The 21,133-nt window shown below is 47.5% G+C and overlaps 1 protein-coding gene across 2 annotated transcripts in view; it reads right to left on the bottom strand.

Moving 5' to 3' along the window:
• DSCAM (DS cell adhesion molecule) overlaps positions 1–21,133 on the bottom strand; it is a 699,778-nt gene that overhangs the window by 20,921 nt on the left and 657,724 nt on the right. Inside the window, exons 17-20 of one of the 2 annotated variants that reach the window (XM_053903059.1) lie at positions 20,326–20,566; positions 18,662–18,808; positions 12,651–12,806; positions 1,961–2,094 (exon numbers count right to left, since the gene is read on the bottom strand). In XM_053903059.1, coding sequence (XP_053759034.1) covers positions 1,961–2,094; positions 12,651–12,806; positions 18,662–18,808; positions 20,326–20,566 — 678 coding nt within the window. Of the gene's footprint in view, positions 1–1,960; positions 2,095–12,650; positions 12,807–18,661; positions 18,809–20,325; positions 20,567–21,133 lie in introns of those variants that run through there. The other variant, XM_053903060.1, reaches the window with a different exon arrangement.

Raw genomic sequence — 21,133 nt, 5'->3', positions numbered from 1 at the left:
GGTGAGATTTTCAAATGTTTCCTTCCTAAGAGAAATGTATTAGTTCTCTCTGGTCTTCACTTATAATGGTATTATTTTATTTTAAAAATAGGTCTCCTAGGGGAAAATGTCTGTACCTCCCACTTGGTTTTTCTGTCACCCTAAAATTGCTTTAAAAATAAAGTCTATTAAAGAAAAAACTAGGCGCTGGGGTCTTAGATGATGTTTGACGTGGATAAGCAGCCATGTGGCTCCAGAGATGGACTCAGCCTGATTCTGGTTCCCTCCACTTTACTGCACACAGCTTGGGATTCTGGACCCTCTTTGCAAAACTTACATGACACTACCCAGAAGACCACAGTGCTTTGTAACGATCATATTTCCAGATCTACAGTGCTTTATAATAGAGTCAAAGGCAGCACAGAGACACCCGGTGAGTGGCAGTCAGACATGAAGTAGGTGAGAAATTTGGCTGTTAATTCCTGTCTTTTCTGGTTAGTTCGATCTTACGATTGTTGTTTTTGGAAGGGTCTTGTTGGGAAGGTACTGGGTGGTTGAAACCTATTGTGGCGTGCGTGGAGAGATGGTGGGAATCCTTGGGCAAATCTTTTCTACTCTTTCTTATAGACAGTTGTCTCATGTTTTTAGGATTTGTAACTCTTCCTATTTTATTGTGTGAAATCCACAGGCTGGGGGGACAAAGACTAACATGGCCCAAAGCGGCCACCTGTGGGGCTATCTCACCCAAGCATCGGTCCATCAGGACTAATTTCAAGTAAGCCAGGCTGGGGTTTTAGTTTAGAGATAAAGAGCAGATTGAGGGTGTTCTGGGTACCCTGAACTCTTTTTTCCTAGCTTGGTGGAATCCGAACAGCAAATGTGAGTCCTACAGCAAACAGATGAAGGAGGTGACAGGGCTGGAAGGAGTTGGGAACGGGGAGTCAGTGTTTCACGGGGACAGAGATTCAGTTTGGGGAGACAGAGACGTTCTAGAGGCGGATCATGGTTCACAACCATGTGAATATACCTAATGCCACTGACCTGGACACTTAGGAGTGATTCGGATGGCAAATTCTGCGTTACGGTATTTTATCACAATAAAAACCAAAATTAATCTGTGTATTCACTCCACAAACACTGACTGACCATACAGGTCTCCTTCTATACCCCAGCAGGAGGACAGAAAGACAGGTCACGTGGTGCCAACCCCAGAAAATGCCGTAAATATTCCTGTGAAGATAGCATGAATTTTGTGGTCCTACTCTGGCTTTCTTTCCTCTAAAATTTCCCTTTTCGACATGCTTTTGTAGCTGGTCTAAGAAACAGTTTAGCTCTATAATTATGACCCGGTAGTAATAATATTAATGATAATAAATATAGCACGTTGAAGTATTAATTACACGAACTCTTTTAACTCTGTCTCAGTGAATGAGGTGGGCTATGCGATCGTCGGGGTCACAGATCCTCAGCACAGGCCCCCATTTCTGGCCCGACAGCGGCTTGCCTGCTTCTCTTAGTGGGGGACGGGACCTGGCAGGAAGATGGGGCGGGAGGTGGAGGCATAGGAGGGAGGTCAGAGGGAAGGGGGGGAGGCAGGGAGGGCCTGGTGGGCACGGAATGATGCGTCCAAGAGCAAAATCAATAAGCGTTGTCCACTGACTACCAATTAAGGCACAATTCAGACCTCTGGGTTTTGATTTTGAGAAGCCGGCTGGCGGTGTTGTGGGAAGTCACCAACTGAACAATACTTCTAGACGACTGTGTCCCTTATAATGATTCAGATGTGTATTTTCAAGTGAGGTGTAAATGAGGATGTTGCTTTGTGGTAGAGACAACGGCGGGAGGTGGGGGGGGCGGGGAATAAAACCACTGGAAAGACCCAAGTAGGTGGGAAACAAAGGAATGAAGGTGTCCCAAAGGAGCACTCGCAGCTCGTTTTCTGGAAGGTGCTTGAAAGGCACTTGGTTATTTACCAACTTACTGTGGGATAGGGGTGGGAGCAGAATACAGTGTACTTTCGGATGATGCCGTTCAGCTTGAGAGGGGGAAGCCAGGACACAAAGACCATGGAGGCTGAGGCCGCCGCTGCCTTCACTCCCGCAGGAGGACCTGGAACTGGAAGAGCCGGGCATTTAGTCACAGCGATGGGGCTTCCGACCAGGCGCTCTGGCCCACGCTGCCCAACACAACCCCCGCTCCGGCTAGGCCTGGCCCCTCTCTCTGGCCAGCTCCTCAGGGGTCAGTGCTGTGGGCTCAACCGCGTCCCCTCGGAATCCACGTGGTGAAGGCCCAGCCCCCAGAAGCTCAGAATGTGACCTGACTTGGAGAAGGGGTCTCCACAGAGATGACCAAGTGAAACTGTGGTCACTAGGGTGGTGCTAATCTCATGTGACTGGTGTCCTTATGAAAAAAGGGAAATGTGGGCACAAAGACATATACAGAGAGAAGACCATGTGAGGACACAAGGGGCGAATGGCCCCCTAAAAGCCAAGGGCAGAAGCCTGGAACAGACTCTCCCTCATAGCCCTCAGAGGGAGCCCACCTGGCCCACACCTTGATTTTGGATTTCTTGGCCTCCAAAAACCATGGGACAACCCATTTCTGTTGTTGAAGGCCTCCCTCTGCGGGGCCCTATGCCAGCAGCCCTAGGAGCTGACAGAGCCTCTCTTTGACGAGTGACCTGTGCTCCACACGAACCCTGTCCAAGGGCATGTCCTCTAACGGCCTAATTTTAGCAAGAACGCTGCTCGGTCAGTTCAGCCAGAATCTCCTCAATATCGGATCACTTGATACATGATCAAAGACTTCATTCTCTTCCACACCCAGGTACTATCCGATCATCCTTGTGTGCCTTCAACCAGAGTCCTGTTTGATCACTCTAGTCAGAATACCCTTACCCCCAAGGTCTCCTATCACTAATTCTCCACCCACAGCCCCATCCTTCCCCTCCACTCCTTGGCTGTAAATTCCCACTTGTTGTACGTGAAGTCGAGCCTGGCCTCTCTCCCCTGCCACAAACTCCCACTGAGGTTGACCCCACATATTCACGTCACAGCAGTCCCCCTGAGAAGTGTGCCTGCTGCTGCTCTTTAACAAGTGCCATGAATAACTGTTGCTTCAACAGAACTAATACGTTCAGTTCAAGTCCCTGACTTCCTGGGAGCCTTCTTTACCCATTTCAGTCCCTTGTGAGTTCCTGCCTCTGAACAGCTGGAGAATTTAGTTTCTTGTGCTGCTACAGTGTTTGGCTTTGAACAGGCTGGGGATGTACATCTTGCCTCCTGAGTTAGAGACGAATGAGGGCAAAGTATCTTGGTCTTTAGGGACCACTCTTCCTTGCCCAAAACACTTTGTAATGACATCTCTTTTGGCTCAGGGGAGGTACAGAAACACTTTTTTACGAGGATGGATTTTTGTGTCAAAGATTCACACTTGTATAGACAAGAAATACCCCTCTGTAAGCCATCTAAGAAAGAAGGAAATGGTGCTAACAATATTAAGCATAATTTGTCAATGAGATCAAATGCACGTATTCCTTCCCCCCATCTTTCTGTTTTCCAGGTAGAAGAGGGAGGATGGAGTGAGGTGGACAAGACATGGGGAGAAGAGAAAAGAGCATTAAAATTGCTATGGGATAAGCCTTAAGGATCTTGCTTTGTTCCTCGTTGGTCTAACTGTCCACCTGGAGGGTGGTTCCCACCTTGATGGAGGTCTTGAAATTCTAACCGATATACATCCCTTGTGAGCCCCTGGAGGAATCTTTGAGTCTCTTCCTGCTCCGGTAACAACATAACTGCTCACTAAATATTTGTGGAGTTGACTATGTGTCTCATGATTGTCATCTTGACTCTTCAAGGTCAAAAGAACAAAACCAGCAATCACCATGAGAGCTAATGTGGGTGTGACATCACCACCACTTGAAAATATAAAATCTTGGGATCAGTTTTTGACAAGTCCTGTTGGTGGCAGAGGGTCTAGAAAAGAGGACACAAGTAAGTGATGACACCTGGGTTACTAAGTCTTTGGGAACAAGGCACTGTTGTGCTGAGTATGGAGGGCACTTGTGCTTAGGTTTCCTATTGGTGAGGGGAACAGCCAAGACACCCCCAAATCCACAAGCTGGTTGAGACCCACAAGGGCTCCTCCTGAACACCAAGTGTAGAGTGGACATTTGTTTGACATTTTCATCCTGACGGATGCCCCAGATTCTCCAACACACTCCATTCCTTTTCTAAAGCAACCACCTGGCTGGCATTTACCATACGCAACATTCCCTCTGGCCAGCTTCTTTCTAGAAGCCCAAGGGCTTGGGCAACAACCACTTGAGTGGCTGCTCGACAGAAGTCAGTCGTATTTGTTTCTACCTTGTTTGTGACAATTACACCTGTCGTGGTAATGTGATTTAATTCATTATCCAAACCAATGAAATAGGAGTGCCAAATAAAGCTGTTTCCATGACAATTAATGGGACTTCTTTGGAAAAGCTTTCTTAAAGGTAAGTTAAAAAAAGAAGGTTCGGCTAGGTTTGGGCCAAGACCCTTGAGAAAGATGACACACGTAGCAAATATCAAGACAAACAGATTAAAAAAAAATCAAGCATAAGTTGTTGGCAAATGGCATCATGCCTTACTCTACTCTCAGAGAACTTAAACTGGAAATGGCAGATGATCAATGATGAAAACAGTTTATGGAAACAATGACATAGACTTCTAATCTCTTCATCCAAAACTTAATAGAAATTAGACCATATTATTTAATTAAAGAATGATTAGAGAATCAATCTGTATTGTCTGATTTGAGTTAAAATAGAATGTTTAAGGTATGTCTGTTGGCCACTTTACACTCCTTCCTCTATTTGATTATTTCCATTGACTTGTCTTGATTATATCGAAGGGCATTTACCATGTAAATCCCTATCTGACTCCTCATATACTTGATGCATGATCTATCTCGTGCAATCTTTTTTTTCTAGGGTTATTAGAATTTTATACCACAGAGGAATAGCTACATAGAAACTTTGAGGAACAAGACATTCTGGAAAAGTTTTCTGCATCGCTGAGCCACTATCTTAAGAGTTAGAATGTAAATTGTTCTGGTTTGGATTATCCCACGATGGTTCAAGGTGTGAGCCCTGTAGCCCCACCGAGGGCTTTTGTTCAGCTCCAGCACTTAGGTCCACGTCCTGGGCAAATTCGTTAACTTCTCCAACAAGCCTTAGTCTCCTCCTCTATGAAGCTAGACCAATAATTGTACCTATTTACAGTTTTATTGCTAGGATTACAAAAGATAATTCATCTAAAGAATTCAGATGGAGTTTTGCATTCAGCAGGCACCAAATAAATTCTAGCTATCATTCGTAATGGCAATCATCATTTCCTTACGTTGTACATCACTAAAGGATCCTGGGTTTTACTTTGTGACCCAGTGTTGAACTATAAACACCAGATGTTGAGAGTTGCAGAAAACGGAGATGGTGTAGGATGGTCTGTCTGGGACGTATTTTCCTAAAACATTCTTAGTCATCAGAACACATTTTGGTAATCTGCTTTCTGTGTGTGTGTGTGTGTGTGTGTGTGTGTGTGTGTGTGTGTAATACAGGCAAGCTTAGGCAGTTTTCACGAATTCCTAGACACTGTTGAGTGAATTTCTGACTTCAGATTTAATTGGCTGAAGTAAAGAACACAGGTCCGGAGAACCGTTTCTTCTATATTCTTCCAATCTGCCTACACCTCCTTTCTGTATCGCGGAAGCTCTTAGAGCTCACATACCCACTTGCCACTGACATCTCCAATCTGATTCATAGGTATCTTGGATATACCATGTCCCAAACCAGGATCACCATCTTCCCTTCCAAACCTCCCTTCCTCCTGTACCCCATTGCAAGAAATGGCACAGCTATCTTCTTGGTTGCAAAAGCCAGAACCTAGAATTCTCTCTTATCCCTCCCAGAGGATGTGTAAGGTTGGAGAGCTTCTGAGACCTCCACGTGGACGTGGTCAGTAGTTGAGCTGTCCCTATGGCTTAGTGTTGTTCTGCAACACCGGAAGTGGCATTCTTAGCCCATCCCAGGACGTTGACACATGATGATCTAGGATCTTGGGTTCCTTCTGTCTGAAATCTTTTCCCACTCTCTCTTTTTTTTCTTATCTTGGCAACTCTTACTCCTCTATCAGGTTCTACTAAACATTACTTCCTTGAGAAAACCTTTTCTGACCACTAGCCTAGATAAAGCCAGGGCTCTCATGTTTTCTCTTAAGACCCTTCTCCTTCATGGAACATGTCAGAATCCACGTAAGTCTTTTCCACCAGCCTGCAAGCCCTGCCACGCCCACCCTGTTCTCTGCTGTATCTCTAGTGCCTGGGCCAGTATCTGGAACATACTAATCCTCAATGCAGATATTCTAAGTGAATAGAAAAGTGATTCCACTAGCGATTGGGTGGTAGGAAGAATTCTAAGATGGTGTCCAAGATTTTTATCCTTTGATATAAATATCTGTATAGTTTCTTTCCCTTGAGTGTGGGTAGTACCTGTCACTATGATGGTTGGATTACTCCCATGACCAGGTTATGTCACGTAACAAAGGTGAAGGGATTTTGCATATATAATTAATGTCCTAACCAGCTGACTTTAAGTTAACCAAGAGGAGAGCATTCTGGGTGGGCCTGACCTAATCAGAGAAGCCCCTTACAAGAGGGTCTAGATGTCAGAGACGGAAGAAGTCAGAGAGATTTAAAGCAGTAGAGATGCTCTCTCATTGGTCTTGAGGAAGCAAACTGTCTTGCTGTGGAGGGGCCATAAGACAGGGAACAGTAGGTGGCCTCCGGGAGCTGCGGAGATGGTCCCAGCCCCACGCCCACAAGGAACCAGATGCTGACAACAACCAGTGAGTTTGGGCAGGGGGGACCTGACCTCAGATGAGTTCACAGCCCCAGCCAACAGCTCGATTTCAGCCTATGAGACCCTGAGCCAGGGACCCAGCTGACCGGTACCTGGACCCCTAACCCAAGGAAATGGTGAGACAACAAATTTGTGCCATTTTAAGTACTAGGTTTCAGGTGATGCATTATACACCACAGAAAATGAATCCACTCAGTTAGGGCCTTTTAATGATGTATCTTAATGTAAAGCCTCAAAGTCAGTGCTTTGAAAGATGATTGCCTTGGTTTGAAGTATAGGTACACACACAGATACTTCAGTTAACGTCACGATCACTTCTCTGGTTTTGCTGATCAGGTTTCGGCAGGTGTGTGTGTGTGTGTGTGTGTGTGTGTGTGTGTGAGATAGCCTGCTGCGTATGTGATCCACCACGGTAGCCAGACCCACCTGAGCCCAACCCCCCACAGAGGCCCCCCTGAGCCATGTGCAGACGGCCTGGTGCTGGATGGAACCACCCACAACTGTGGCTGTCATCACGGGCGTGTGAGGCACACGTCACTCTTCCATTCCCATTTCCACAAGACGCCAATATCTCTGGCCTTTGCTCCTACAAGAGCGATATTTCCTAAACATTCTTCAAAGTAGACAAAATCTTTTAACTACGGTGGCGTCGTGTGGGGGAACCAATACGCAGCACAGGAGTGGCTCTTCCTGAAGCAGAGCGTGCAGTGTGGAGCCCCCCACTGGGCACCTCACGGGCCCACCCAGGAGCCCAGGGAGGTCACGGGAACCTGCATGAGAACCACGCCATTGGAGGGAGCTCTGACATCCTCACGGTGGGAGGCCTTCTGGGACGCCCTGGCCTGTTGTGCTGTTGCTGTCCCTGCTACTGCACAGAGCCCAGCACTGCCGTGCGCTCAATACCTGTCTACTGGGGCGCGGCACCTCTGGTGCATCGGCAAACAGACCAGACACACGCCCTCAAAGTCCCATCGCTTTTAAGATGAGCTGAGGGGTGGTCACATGATCACCTGAGCATGTATGATCTATGCCTCCAAGAGAACGTAGGGCTCAAGATGGGGGGGCCCTGAGGATTCAGAGATAGCCTGATGTCTGTTTATTCTTCACTCACTCTTGGCTCTGTTTTCAGATGGCCCCCCTCAAAGAGATTGCTAGTCAAGAGGCGGGAGAGCAAAGATCACATATCGCACCTCCCGCCGGCCTCCTTCGCATAGAAAATGATTTACAGAGTAATGCGCATTAGTAATGTACTCAGTAAATATTTGAACTTAAACACACACACACAGTGTTTACTTTTGCAGAAAAGGATCAGGGTGGAAACTACCTGATGCCTGCAGAATAAAAATAACAATGGGAAAATTAATAGATTGTGTTTTGTTTGTGTTCTCTTTCCCCACGGCTTTGCTCAGATTATAGTCTCAGCAAATAAAATGGCATTAGGATTTCACAAACCCTTTAGAATTCAGAATTGGTTGTCCTGTGTTCAAAAACACAAAGCCAGATCAGCAAATCATCTTTTGTGTTCCTGCGGAATAACGAAGGTCCAAGTTCTGATCGATTGAGCAGTCCCGGAAAGAGAATCTGAAGCCTGAGCAATTTTCACGGGCCCCGGGAGGTGGTGTCTGTGGGCCCAAGAATATGTTTGTGGACCCAAGAATATGTCCACAGATTTAAGAATGTGTCTACTGGCCCAAGAGTCCTTACACGGGCCGAGCAACTACTGAAGAAACTGGAAACTTGTCCTCTGAGCAAACATTTCAATTGCAAATTATCCCTGGCAGAAGTAAACTTTTAAAAAATGTTCTAATTTTTTAGGGGCGCCTGGGTGGCTCCGCGGGTTAGGCGTCCAACTTCAGCTCAGGTCATGATCTCGCGGTTTGTGGGTTCGAGCCCCGTGTCGGGCTCTGTGCTAACAGCTCAGAGCCCGGAGCCTGTTTCAGATTCTGCGTCTCCTCCTCTCTCTGCCTGCCCCCCCCATCATGCTCATGCTCTGTCTCTCTCTGTCTCTCAATAATAAATAAATGTTAAAAAAAATAAATAAAAATGTTCTAATTTTTGATTCGATTTATTTATTTAATCTATTTTTAGTTATTATTTTATCCTATTTTTGTATGTTTTATTAGCAAGTGATACATTTTTCCTCCTCAAGATGATCGGTGACCCAGGGGCACCTGGGTGGCTTAGTCAGTTAAGCGTCCGACTTTAGCTCAGGTCATGATCTCGCAGTTCGTGAGTTCGAGCCCCACGTCGGGCTCTGTGCTGACAGCTCAGAGCCTGGAGCCTGCTTCAGATTCTGTGTCTCCCTCTCTCTCTGCCCCTCCCCTGTTCACACTCAGTGTCTCTCTCTTTCTCAAAAATAAATAAACATTAAAAAAAAAAAGATGATCAGTGACCAAATGACACAACTTAAACTCTAGGCCTCCTGACACGGGGGGTTTAGGGACCTCATTTAAGAAATGTATGGATGGGGGTTGCACCTGGGTGGCTCAGTCAGTTAAGCGTTTGGCTTTGGCCAGGTCATGGTCTCACGGTTTGTGAGTTCGAGCCCTGCATCGGGCTCTCTGCTATCAGCACAGAGCCCACTTCAGATCCTCTGTACCCCCCCCCCCACCCCGCCCCTTCCCTGCTCACGTGCTTTCTCTCTCTCAAAAATAATAAATAAAAAAAATCTAAAAGAAAAAAAAGAAATGTATTGGGCCAGGGTGCCTGGGTAGCTCAGTTGGTTGAGTGTCTGACTCGACTTTGGTGCAGGTCATGCTCTTGTGGTCATGGGATTGAGCCCTGTGTAGGGCTCTGTGCTAAGCGTGGAATCTGCTTGGGATTCTCTCTCCTTCCTCCTCTGTCCCTCCTCTGCTTGTGCGCACACACACACTCTCTCTCTCTCTCTCAAAAAATACTACAGCTCTTAAAAAAAAAAGAAAGAAATTGGGCAGAGAGAGCCAAATTTAATGCTTGCTTTCAATGCATAAATATTTCTTTCCTTGGGAGACTATCAACAAACACTGAAACTTTACTCTGTGCCTAGATTAGTGCCTTACTGAGGAAGAACTTAATGAATGTTGGCAATTATTATTTTACTGGAATCTTATCCACAATCTTACATAATTTAATTGAACCTGGCAGGTTAATCCGAACTTCAAAACTGTAAGATTTTGTAGCACAAGTTTAAACAGGTTGTGTATTCTCAATCTGATTAAGCATTCCTTCTATGGTAATTAGCCTTGTTGTTTCTTTCAATTAGACACCAACTTGCATTCAGTTCTATCAATTGCTCGAGTGCCTATTTATGTTAGGTCTTGAGTTAACCATGGTGACTAGCTCAGTTCTTCACCATTTTAAATTAGTGAATGTTTCATGTGAATCCGGGAGATAAGCTTATTATACCAGTTTTTCTCGATTTCTACCGAATCTCCGCTCGGCTTTGTTTTCAAAATGCTGGCGATTCATCCCGAGTAAATACTGACATTCGGGGCTTGCATCTCTGTCTGGAGGTACACCTGGACCAGTGGGTCCTTCACCTCCTTCCTGCGGGAGGGCAGGGCCCTCTACAATCAACGGCACCTCCATATACCATCAGCATTGGGTACAAAAGCACAGAGTGGCTGAATGACAAATTAGACCTTATGTGTCGGGGTCAAGTGTTGAGAGAGAACCCTATGATTTCTAAAAGTGGAGAATTAATTACAAATTGATCCAAATTACCGGTCAAAAAGCCGTGGCGAGCCTTCCCTTCTTAACGGATTTCTGTACCTTCGTCTAAAAAATGCAGGTGTCAAAATTTGTGTTGCCGATCAATTTGCTCTTTAAATAATAATTCCAGTGACATTTGTGTTATTGCTTAGCAGGGCAAAAGAGTGTTCCGCCCCCACTCCGAAGGAGTGAAGATCAAATAATCAAACATCTAGTGTCAGAACCATCCCACTATGTGTCAGGCTGGGTGTTTGCAGACATCACTTGACTTTTTATATCTTAACTCTGTGCAGTCTGATTATGATGTCAATTTTGTACATCAGTTCAGAGAAGGTTAGGTAAGGTGCCCGAAGTCCCTTGGGCAGCAAGTGACACAGCCAGCTTCTAGACACAGCTCTTTGTCTACCGCATTTCTAAAAATTAAATTATGACCCCCTTCACTTAGGACACAGTTTTGTAGATCTCTCCATTAATGTGTGACTTTCTAATGGCATTTCATTCTGACCTCGGATTGCCCTAAATAATCCATTTCCTTGGGCAGAATTGGCTGACACCTGCACATTCCTGGAAAGAACTGCCTGTGTATTCTAGAAAAGCTACAGCTAATGAGGATGAATTTGTGTGTGCCCCCAATAAAGCAAGAAGGGCGACAGAGACAGTGAAAATAAGGTGTGAGCATAGATGGATGGGACCAGTTGGGGGGAAGAAGGGCTGGGTTTGCGGAGGGGAGGGCAGAGAGTAAGGTGAGAGGTACTATGCTGCGGGTGTCAGAGAAGCTCTGTTAGGGGACAGAAAAGGCTGAAGGAAGAGTCCACCCAGGCCTCTGAGCCTGGGGCTTCCACAGGACGGATGTGGATGGAACCACAGTGTGTTTGATGTTGCATGTTCTATGTGGGTAACACCTCCCCCCTGCACCCTGCCCGGCTTCCTGGGAGCAGAGTCCTGGCAAGAAGACAAAACAGTTCGGCGAGCCCAAACCTGCACGGAATGTAGGTGCACCGGTGCCTCATCCTGCCCCTACCTCTGGTACAATTCTGCACTCCCATCTGGAGAGTCCCACATGGGTATCATTGGACATCCGTTTTGCTCTTTCCTTTCTCCAGGCGGAGGCCTGCTTTTCTCACTGTTGCTGTAACATTTATCACAACTTCAGCTGTTCTTCAGAGAGGCTCAGATATGGCCCCTCAGGTTTCCCTTAAAATAATACAAAGGGGCGCCTGGGTGGCTCAACCGGTTAAGCTTCTGGCTTTTTGATCTTGGCTCAGGTCATGATCTCATGGTTTGCCAAGTTCGAGCCCCTGCATCGGGCTCTACGCTGGCAGTGCGGACCCCGCTTGGGATTCTCTCTCCCTCTCTCTCTGACCCTCCCACACGCGCTCTCTCTCTCTCAAAATAAATAAATAAACTTTTAAAAAACTTAGGAAAAAACCACTTGCCAGAGAGTTTTGGTAGGTTGGGGAAAGAGCCACAGAACCGAGTCCAGATGGTGTGGAACAGCAAGAACTAATGGTCTGAACTGAAGTGAGCCATGATTTAAAATTTTACTAAATCATTATCAGTTCTTCTAAGAAGTCAAAAACGATTACTATGAAGATCTCAAATTAAGGATTTATTCTGAAGTGATTCTAAAGCTGGCACAGAATAATATGACTTAGGCCATTACATAATTTTCAAGTGGAAGCACGGAAATAATCAGAGCCTACCCTCATAGCTGAAGCATCACTAAAATTATTCTGATGGGACACGAAACAGGTACGACCTGCTTTACAGCTCTGGGATAAAGGCATTTTTGTTTAAATAATACTTGGCCAAAAAATTTTAAAAAGAAGAAAAACTATAGGGGAGAGGAACAAAGGATACAACGAACAAAGGCGACACAGGGAGTCAGTGGTCTGAATTGAGCTGGAATATTCTGGCAGGGCAGCAAAAGGTCTGTCCAGAGCAAAGTCAAGGCCAGGCTGACAGAGGAACACTGGTCTCCAGGACCCAGCCCTCCCAACACTGGCTGCTGCCCGGGATGCTGTCCCTCTGTGGGGCCCTATGTGTCCCCTGGAGTCCCATCCACACCTGCCCCGTCTCTTACCATCCTCTTTGGTCCGAGTGAAGATCTGCTCACTTCTGACGCCGTCCCCCGCACGGGTGAAGGCCAGCACCTGGATGCTGTAGTTGGTATATTTCTCCAGCCCGTCCAGCTCTAGGGAAGGCTGCGTTGTGGTGACGTTTTTAATCTCGCCCAGCTCTGGAGGACAAGAGAACAGGATCCGGTGACTGGCTGTGGGCGTGCCGTGCTCACTGGCCAGCCCTGGGGCTCGCCCTCTAGCTGCCACACCCTGAGATGGCCCAGAGGGACCGTGCACAGCCTGCACACGGCACCGACACTCATTCATGTGCAACTGCCACGGAACACGGCAGAACATCAGTCTGGAAAACGGAGCAGGTCACTCCAAGTGTTACCACCCAACCCGACGGCCGGGGCCAGCAGCCAGTCAAGCGTGCCCCCCACACTCAGCCCGGGGAGCTTGGGGCTGTACAGGGCTCACTCTGCTAAGTTTATTTACTTATTTTGAGAGAGACAGACACAGCACGAGTTGGGGAGGGGCAGAGAAAGAGGGACAGAGAGAGAGATTCCCAAGCAGGCTTTGTGCTGCCAGCGCAGAGGCTGATGTGGGTCTCGACCCCATGAAACCGCAAGATCATGACCTGAGCCGAAACCAAGAGTTGGATGCTAAACGGACCCAGCCACCCAGGCGCCCCCTGCAGGTGCATTTCTAACTGCTCATCAAAAAACTTCTGCAAGTCAGGGGCGCCTGGGTGCTCAATCTGTTAAAGCATCTGACTCTTGGTTTCGGTGCAGGTCCTGATCTCACGGTTTCTGAGATCGAATCCCCACATCAGGCTCCGTGCTGACCGTGCAGGCCCTGCTTGAGAATTCTCTCTCCTCTCTCTCTAAAAATAAATAAAGTTAAAAAATACACTAAAAAAACTTCTGCAAGTCGAGTTTTGTCTTTTGTTTAACAAACAAACAAATTGTACTTTAACGTACATGTATTTTTAAGTACCTAACTTCTCAGGTGTCTGAGCTGAGATGAGGTGGCTCAGGAAACGGCTCCTCTTCCCTGGAGTGAACCCCCGCCACAGCCCCCCAGCTTCTTTGCCAAAGTGACACGCTGATGTGTCAGAAACTTGGCGTCAGCTAAAAATGCTTCATTTTCTGGAGTGGGATCAGCTAATAATACTCAGAGAGGGAACGTTTTGCTCTCCCTTCTTAGGCGTATCAGACAGGGCAATTTGAGAAAACTTACAATGATGTGTTAAGTACCTCCACGGGTGTTCTAGGTTCTGAAATGAGCCACCTACGGAGCAGCTCATGCAGGAGAGAGAGGCTTGAGGACCACTCACCCCCGGGCACAGCCAGCCGTGGAGGATGGGCACTGCCTGCGAGCCTGGGCCCCCCAGTTACTAAGAGGACGGGCGGAGCACAGGTCCAGGAGGGACTGTTCGTTGGGTGGCTGGCCGTAGCCAAGGCCACCTGTGCACCTGTGCTTACAGTCGACAAGCAGTAGGACCCACTTACGGGCCAGCGCTGTTCTGGCTTCAGATGCTAACTCATTTAACCAGCACACCAATCCTGTTATTGGCCTGCATGTTACAGGCGAGGAAACCACAGCAGGCAGGTACCTTGCCTAAGGTCACGGAGCCTAGCAGAGTGGCCGAGAGCATGGGCCGTGGAGCCACAGTGCATGGCCTCAGGTCCACAGACCACGGTCTCCGTGCTCTGCGGTGGCCACTCAGTGAAAAACATCATGTCGGTCAGATTATTGAGCTCTTCACCAGCGTGGCTTTCTCTTCCCGCCCTCCTGTCCTTCTCACACGTCGCACAGAAGGCCACCTAGTAATTAACAGCCACGTATTCTGTGATTATGAAGACCACAGAGTGTCTTTTTGTCTCTTTGGTGTTTGCCACTCAAAGGATCAAGGTTGAGCTGGACATAGGAGAAAAGCTGAATCTAAAATAGTCATGGGGTGGCCAAGGCTTGTCACGCACGTGCTGGGGCCTCTGCATGGGGAGGAGGGCTGTGGGGGATATGAGGGATGTTGGGTCACAGACCCAGCTGCAGACACGAGCCAGAGGCCCGTCACCGCGTTGAGCAGACTGTGGGCCAACTCTGCGGCAGGACGCTTTGCTGGGGAAGAAAGTGGGCAAGGAGGGGGGTCCCCAGGAGGGGTCTTTGGCCGGGTGTCTTCTGGGGAGGTCAGCAGTGTATGCAGACTTCTTGGGGCCACGATTTGGAAGCCTCAAGAGATGGCTTACAAAGGTGAAAAGATATTTGCTCGTGTGTGGGGTTGCCGCACATTCAGAGAGTGGACAACTGTCAGGCCAGAAGGGTGAGGAAGTCTCCCCCCGAAGGAAGGTTCTACCTGGCGACCACCATGGCTCTTCATACTGTCCTATGCGCTTGCAACGTTTGTTTTCCTAAACATATCTAATAGGGGTCAGTGGGATGAGGATACACTTCAAATGCTAATGGGAAAAACCTTAAGTATAGATGTCATCAAGATCTTTTCAGATTTAGGAATTTCTATGCCGTGCCAAAGATCTCACACACACACACACACACACACACACGCACACACACACACACACCAGGAAAATGGGGTTTCACAGGGCTGCATGCCAGCAGCCAGTTATGAGACCTTGTCTAAATTATTTAACCTCTGGGGTCTCTGGGGTTTTGCTTTTGTTTTTTTGCAATTGTTATCTTTAAGAAGGACCCGGGAGTCTCTCCCTGGTGGAGAAAGCAGGCTGCAGTCATTTGCTGCGAGAGACAGAGGTGCTGATTCATCAGTGCGGCTCCTGGATGAGAGACAGTGATGGGGAAGAGGGCGGCTAAGAGGGACAAGGTGGAGGGGGTCGCCCCCATCTTTTTCAAGCAACAGTTAAAACAGAAGAATTCCATCTGCTCAAGAAGCATGAGACAGATTAGAATGAACACTTGAATGTTTACTCGCATTGGGGTTCATACTGCTTTGAGGAACTGATTTATTCATGAACCAGGAATGTGACTGCGGTCAGAGCCCCAGTTCAAGATCACCCCCCAGACCTTCCTAATATGTGCCACACGTGCACCTCACTCTCGATGCCCCAAGGGGAAGGGCATGGTCCTGACTGGCAGACACTTGATCTTTAGTGGATCTGCAGAAACTAAAGAGGACAATTATGACAAAAGGCCCAATCCAAACGGCATGCTTCATTTGCCATTCTTTTGAGCCCTTGTACTTTTTTTTTATGGCTTAAGGAGGATTTCTATCATCTACCTTTTACAGCCTCAGTAAGGTTATTAAAAAACAAACAGGAACTGAAGAATGACGCTCAGGTGAAATCATGACTAAAATAACATGAAATAAATACATGAAATGAATTTAGAGGTATCATTTCTACTCTAACATTTTTTTCACTTTCTGTTGGAAAACAAACTGTTTTATGTATCGATGCCCTCCCTCGTTCTCAAAGGGTTTTAAGACAAAAAACGGGGGTGGGAGTAACGTTCCTGAAGTGCCGTGAACTGGCTGACCATCGACGCTAACAGCCGGATGGCACCTAAATGCCTCCTCGCTTCAGAATCCGGTTCGGATTCAGACGGAAACGGGACTTCGGCGTGCACAAGTTTTCTAGCAATCTCAGATGAACGGCTTTGTGAGGTCTTGCAAAGTACTGAGCTTTCAGATGATAAGACACTCGGAAATTTCACCAACGTGGTGTGTGGCTCGCCTGTCCTATCAGATATATTAACCAGCTTTATCTGATCACGTTAACAATAACAAATGCTTTTCTGATGTACATATTTGAAAGCATTCGGGGCAATCCTAATCACAGTGGTAGTGACAACCTGGGTCTCCCAGTGTGCGAGTGTGTGTGCCTATGAGCGTGTAGATATATGTGTGAGGCTGCGTGTGAGTCTGCGTGCGTGAGTGTGTGGGGGTGCGTGCGAGTGTGGCTGTGGGGGTGTGGGTGAGTGGGTCCAGTCCTTTACACAGTCACGATGTCTCACGTCCGTGGGAGCCTCGGGCCGCAGCCTGAGAAGTTTTTGCAGAAGTATCAGTGATCCCGTGGAATCACCTGCTAATTCATAAATGTCACTTCTTATAAGCAGCAGGTAAGGAGTGAGTGTTCGTAGCAGGTTTATGTCTCTAAGGGTTTCTTTCTCATCTTTCGGAGATTAAGTATAGAACTCCCACATTAGGCATTAAGCACATCGCTTTGATCCGAATACCGTGAGCCAACGGTATCTTTAGGAACCGGATGCATTTCCAAGCAGTCTTTACTTAAAGCCTTTCATGTTTTTGAATATTCAAGTATTTAACGCTTAGAAGCGTCAAGTCAAAAGAGCTGTCTTCACCACATTACCCTTCGTAGAGCTAAGGTGTTAATAGGCAATATTGCGAATGGGAGCGATGTGTGAAAATACGGATGAGTCGTCACCACCGGGTTCTGGAAAACACTTCCAACAGGAAGAACAACAAAATCATTTCGGTGTCACGCTGCCTTTAAGGGAGTGCGCTCAGGTGTTCTAACTTGACGTCATTCAAGAGGGGGACGAGAAACCAGAACAAGAATATACGATGATATAGCATGACACTGTCAACAAAATAGATGCTTTTTACAAATATTTTTGCTCTACACTTTACCTCTGTGGGATTTTAAAAGAGCTCTTTTGGGGGACAAGAGGGTGAAGTTGTCAAAGAATCATTTACGTAGTTCTGTCCCTCTGTGGAGGATGGCTGTGCATTACCGGGCTTGTGGTTCTATGTTCACTAGATTCTTCTGGGCTCACTGGTCTAGCACGAGGCCAGCACAGAGTAGATACTCAGTGTGCCTGCCTCGGATGGAGCAGGTGAATCCTTACTGAGCCCTGAGAAGCAGGTCTGATGAAGACATAAATAACTAAGGCTCCCCAAACTGCTATTTACTTAGCTTATTTATTAACGTGTCTTCCTTCCTGTACTGTGGCATCAATATTAGAGCCCCCTGCGGCCTCCGAGGCCCCATGTGCTCTGTTTACCTGGGTGGGGACAGCCACCTGCTTGGCAGAGCAGACTCGAGATATATCTGGGGGCTCTGGCTGTGTTTGCCCAAACTCAGAGGCAAGCACGCACCAGGAGGCCACATGCAGTCAGAGGGGTTCAAAGAAGCCCCACACAAGGGGAGAGGCACCCCCCTGCCCTGGGACGGGAGGTGCAGGAGGAGGCTGGGACTGGACTGAAGGGGAGGGTGGGAGCGTGGGCCACACGGTCTTGGGATGCAGGCCTTAGTAGCTTCCCCGTGAGGGCTGTGGTACGGGTGTGTGTCTATCCCGCTCACGGAGAGGCGCTCAGTCTGGTTCAGCGACACCCACCCTCTGAAAGCAGGCACACCGAGAGGTACTCTCCCCAAGAAAGTTCTGGGCCCAACCTCGCCTCTATCTGAGCAGGCTCTCATTCAGAGGCTTGCCCAAACCAACAGAAGGATTTTGTCCTGTAACTTGGAAGAAAAATAAAAACAAACACAGAGAAACAAGAAGAACGACAGAAGAGAAACGGGAGGTGGGGAAGGAGAAGGGGAAAAAGACAGAAGGAGGTTTGGGATTAAATGGCTCCTCGTGAGGAATATTCCGGCATTCCTCCTGTGAGCCCTCTCCTGGGTCAGCTACAGGCACTTTAGAAGTTTCCCTGCTGAGTTCTATTGGGAATTTGGAAGAGGTCAGCCTTTTAGGATACACGTCACGTAGAACTTTCTAGATACAAATCAACATCTTGGTGCTGCATGTGGAGGCGGGGGCTTGGCATAGATACTCATCTAGGAAAATGCATCCGTGACTAGAGGTCCCAAATGCCACCCACTCTGTTACCTCACATCACTTTTGGAGGATACATGATGTTTTAAACAGCTGTGCACACCTGTGAGAGCCTAAGAACAGGACGACAGGGGGAAAGCAGACTGTGTCCACTGATAAAGATGTGTCCTCCGTAGCCTGTATCCCACATTAGGAGGAGGGCCTGCTAATCCCAGCACACATCCTTTGGGGGCAAACTCAACAGCTCTTTTAGCCCTCTTACCTCCGTCCATCAGGTTGGCCCAGTAAATGACTCTGAACCCCTGGAGAATTCCATTCAAGGCTTCCTTGGAAAGTGTGGACCAGGATATTGATATGCTTTCTGGTGATGTTGCTATGGCTTGGACATTTTCAGGGGGGTAACTGGGCACTGAAATTAAACAATTAGAATCTGTAACAACCGTGGGAGGTTTAAGTGGCAAAGCAATACCGAATAAGCAACATTAGTTTAACACTGCAACGTGCAAGGAAAGAAAAAGATCGTACTCAATCCACAAAATTAAGGAAAAAAAAAAAAAACCCGAGTACCACTACCCTATGCAAATATTATAACTCCGTAAAATGTAAAATAATATGAGTTTATGTAAAATAATATGAGTCTATGTCCTAACATACTTCCATAGTCTCCCTTTCTGAGTTAATTGCTTCACTTTGAAGGAGGCTGGACTGGGACTGGGGAATGGGGAACGCTTCTGATATTACTGCATCAGTAAAACACCATAGCTTGTCCGATTTATTTCCCTATCACTCTTGTAAGTGACCCTCTGTATTTAGCTGCATCTGGCATGTAAATTGGAAGCTTAGCTATTGAAAAGTGCTACAGAGCAGACATGTAGTCATATAGCTTATTCACTGTCCCCCTCCTCCCAGGCCAGCCTCCCCTATAATATTTTGTCAGAAGAAAGAGGGAAAATGGGTTAAGACAGAGGCCGGAAGGATGTCTGAGGTCTTGTTTTCTTCACATTGAGTTTATGCAAAGCTTAAATGGCCTGGCTGGGAGAAGGGACAAAGTATCAACAGAAACACACACATCGGTGCACCATGAGCATTGAAGTGAAAACCAAAAGGCATACGTAACCATGATTGCAAAGACCATGGAGTCGGAAAGAAAAATCCCAGTTTTAGGGTTCCTGGTTTTGTAAGACTTCTCTCCCTGTAAAAATGGTCGGAAGTTATGGATGCAAGTCCCCAGCGTGCGAAGTTGCTGCCTTAAAAATCTACACTTAGTGTGACAATGAACCCCATGCCTTATCTCTGCCCCTAACCTTGGGCCTCGGGACACCATTCATTCTCTATTGCTTTTCAAGCACGACTGGAAGGCATGGGAGAAGGGTGAAGTAACTCCTCATGGTCACTAGGGGGTGCTCGGTCACCGTGAGATTTGCTCCAGGACCCTGCTCATTCCTTTTTCTGGTGCAGAGTGGTTGAAAATAGAAAGCAATCCAAAATAATAATAATAATAATAATAATAATAATAATAATAATATAATAATAATAAGAAGAAAAATAAGAAAAGAAAGAAATAAAGAAAAATCCCCGTTAACATTGATTTGGAAGAAATTCTTAGAAAATCAGATTTCTACATCCTAGTCGGTCCCAGGGAGAGCCTTGGATGCACTCGGGAAAAGCCCAATTCTCCTGCTTGGAATGACTGAGATGCTGGAGAGGAACAGATTTGGGCTCTGCAGTCAAGGGTGAGACCCAGTCCCTGCTGCCGGTGAGTGAATTAAGGCAAGTTTCCCTGGAACCCCCAGGCCCCGGCCCGGGCCTGGCACCTTTGTCACGGCAGAGCCAGCAGGAGCCAGGCTGTCGGGGGCCAGAGCGGCCACCAGACCAGAGCCGACGCTTGAGGAAGGAAAGGCCCGAGCGGCCGCTTCCAGAACCTACCATCCTCGAGGGTGGTGGTGATGATTTCCTGAGAAGAAGGTCCCGTCCCGGCCCGGTTGCAGGCCTGCACTACCAGGCCGTACTGGGTGAACTTATTGAGGTTGTCCAGGGTGTAAATCTCACTGTCCCCAGTGGTGTCGATACTGATAATGTTGAATTGGAAGTTGCCCCCGGTGCTGTACTCGCGGTATCCTATCTGGTAGCCACGGATAATCCCATTTTGCAAATGTTTCTTGGGAGCCTGAAGAGGAGAAGAAAAGAACGCACTAAGGAAAACTTGAGGAGGACAGGAGGGAAGCCCGCACCCACCAGCCTCTTAGGGAAGCGGAATCCGGTCGGACGGCCATGGTGATGAAGGTAGGAGGTGTCCTAACAGGAGTCGAGACAGGGATGTTTGCAGTGAGCTCATGCACAGCCGCCCTTGGCCGCGTACTCCTCCTCGGGGGTCGGAAACACCACGTACGCATGTGGTGCCTCAGGTCCACCAGCTGTCACACGGGGACACCAATCTTCACACCTTCACCTAGCAAAATCTACTGAGTAAGAGCTGCTCTGACAGGGAGCAGAAATGATTTTTTGTTTTATTTTATTAAAATTTTTTTTTAAATGTTTATTTATTTTTGAGAGAGAGAGAGAGAGAGAGACAGAGACAGAGTGTGAGCAGGGGAGGGGCAGAGAGAGGGAGACACAGAATCTGAAGCAGGCTCCAGGCTCCGAGCTGTCAGCACAGAGCCCGACATGGGGCTCCAACTCACAAACCGTGAGATCGTGACCTGAGCCAGAGTCGAACCCATAACCGACTGAGCCC

This window comes from Panthera pardus, unplaced genomic scaffold (assembly GCF_024362965.1).
Source record: "Panthera pardus isolate Hobbes unplaced genomic scaffold, ASM2436296v1 HiC_scaffold_16, whole genome shotgun sequence".
NCBI classification, from domain to species: Eukaryota; Metazoa; Chordata; class Mammalia; order Carnivora; family Felidae; genus Panthera; species Panthera pardus.
The sequence above is the reverse complement of the archived record's forward strand: the minus strand, read 5'-3'. Positions and strand labels throughout refer to the sequence as shown.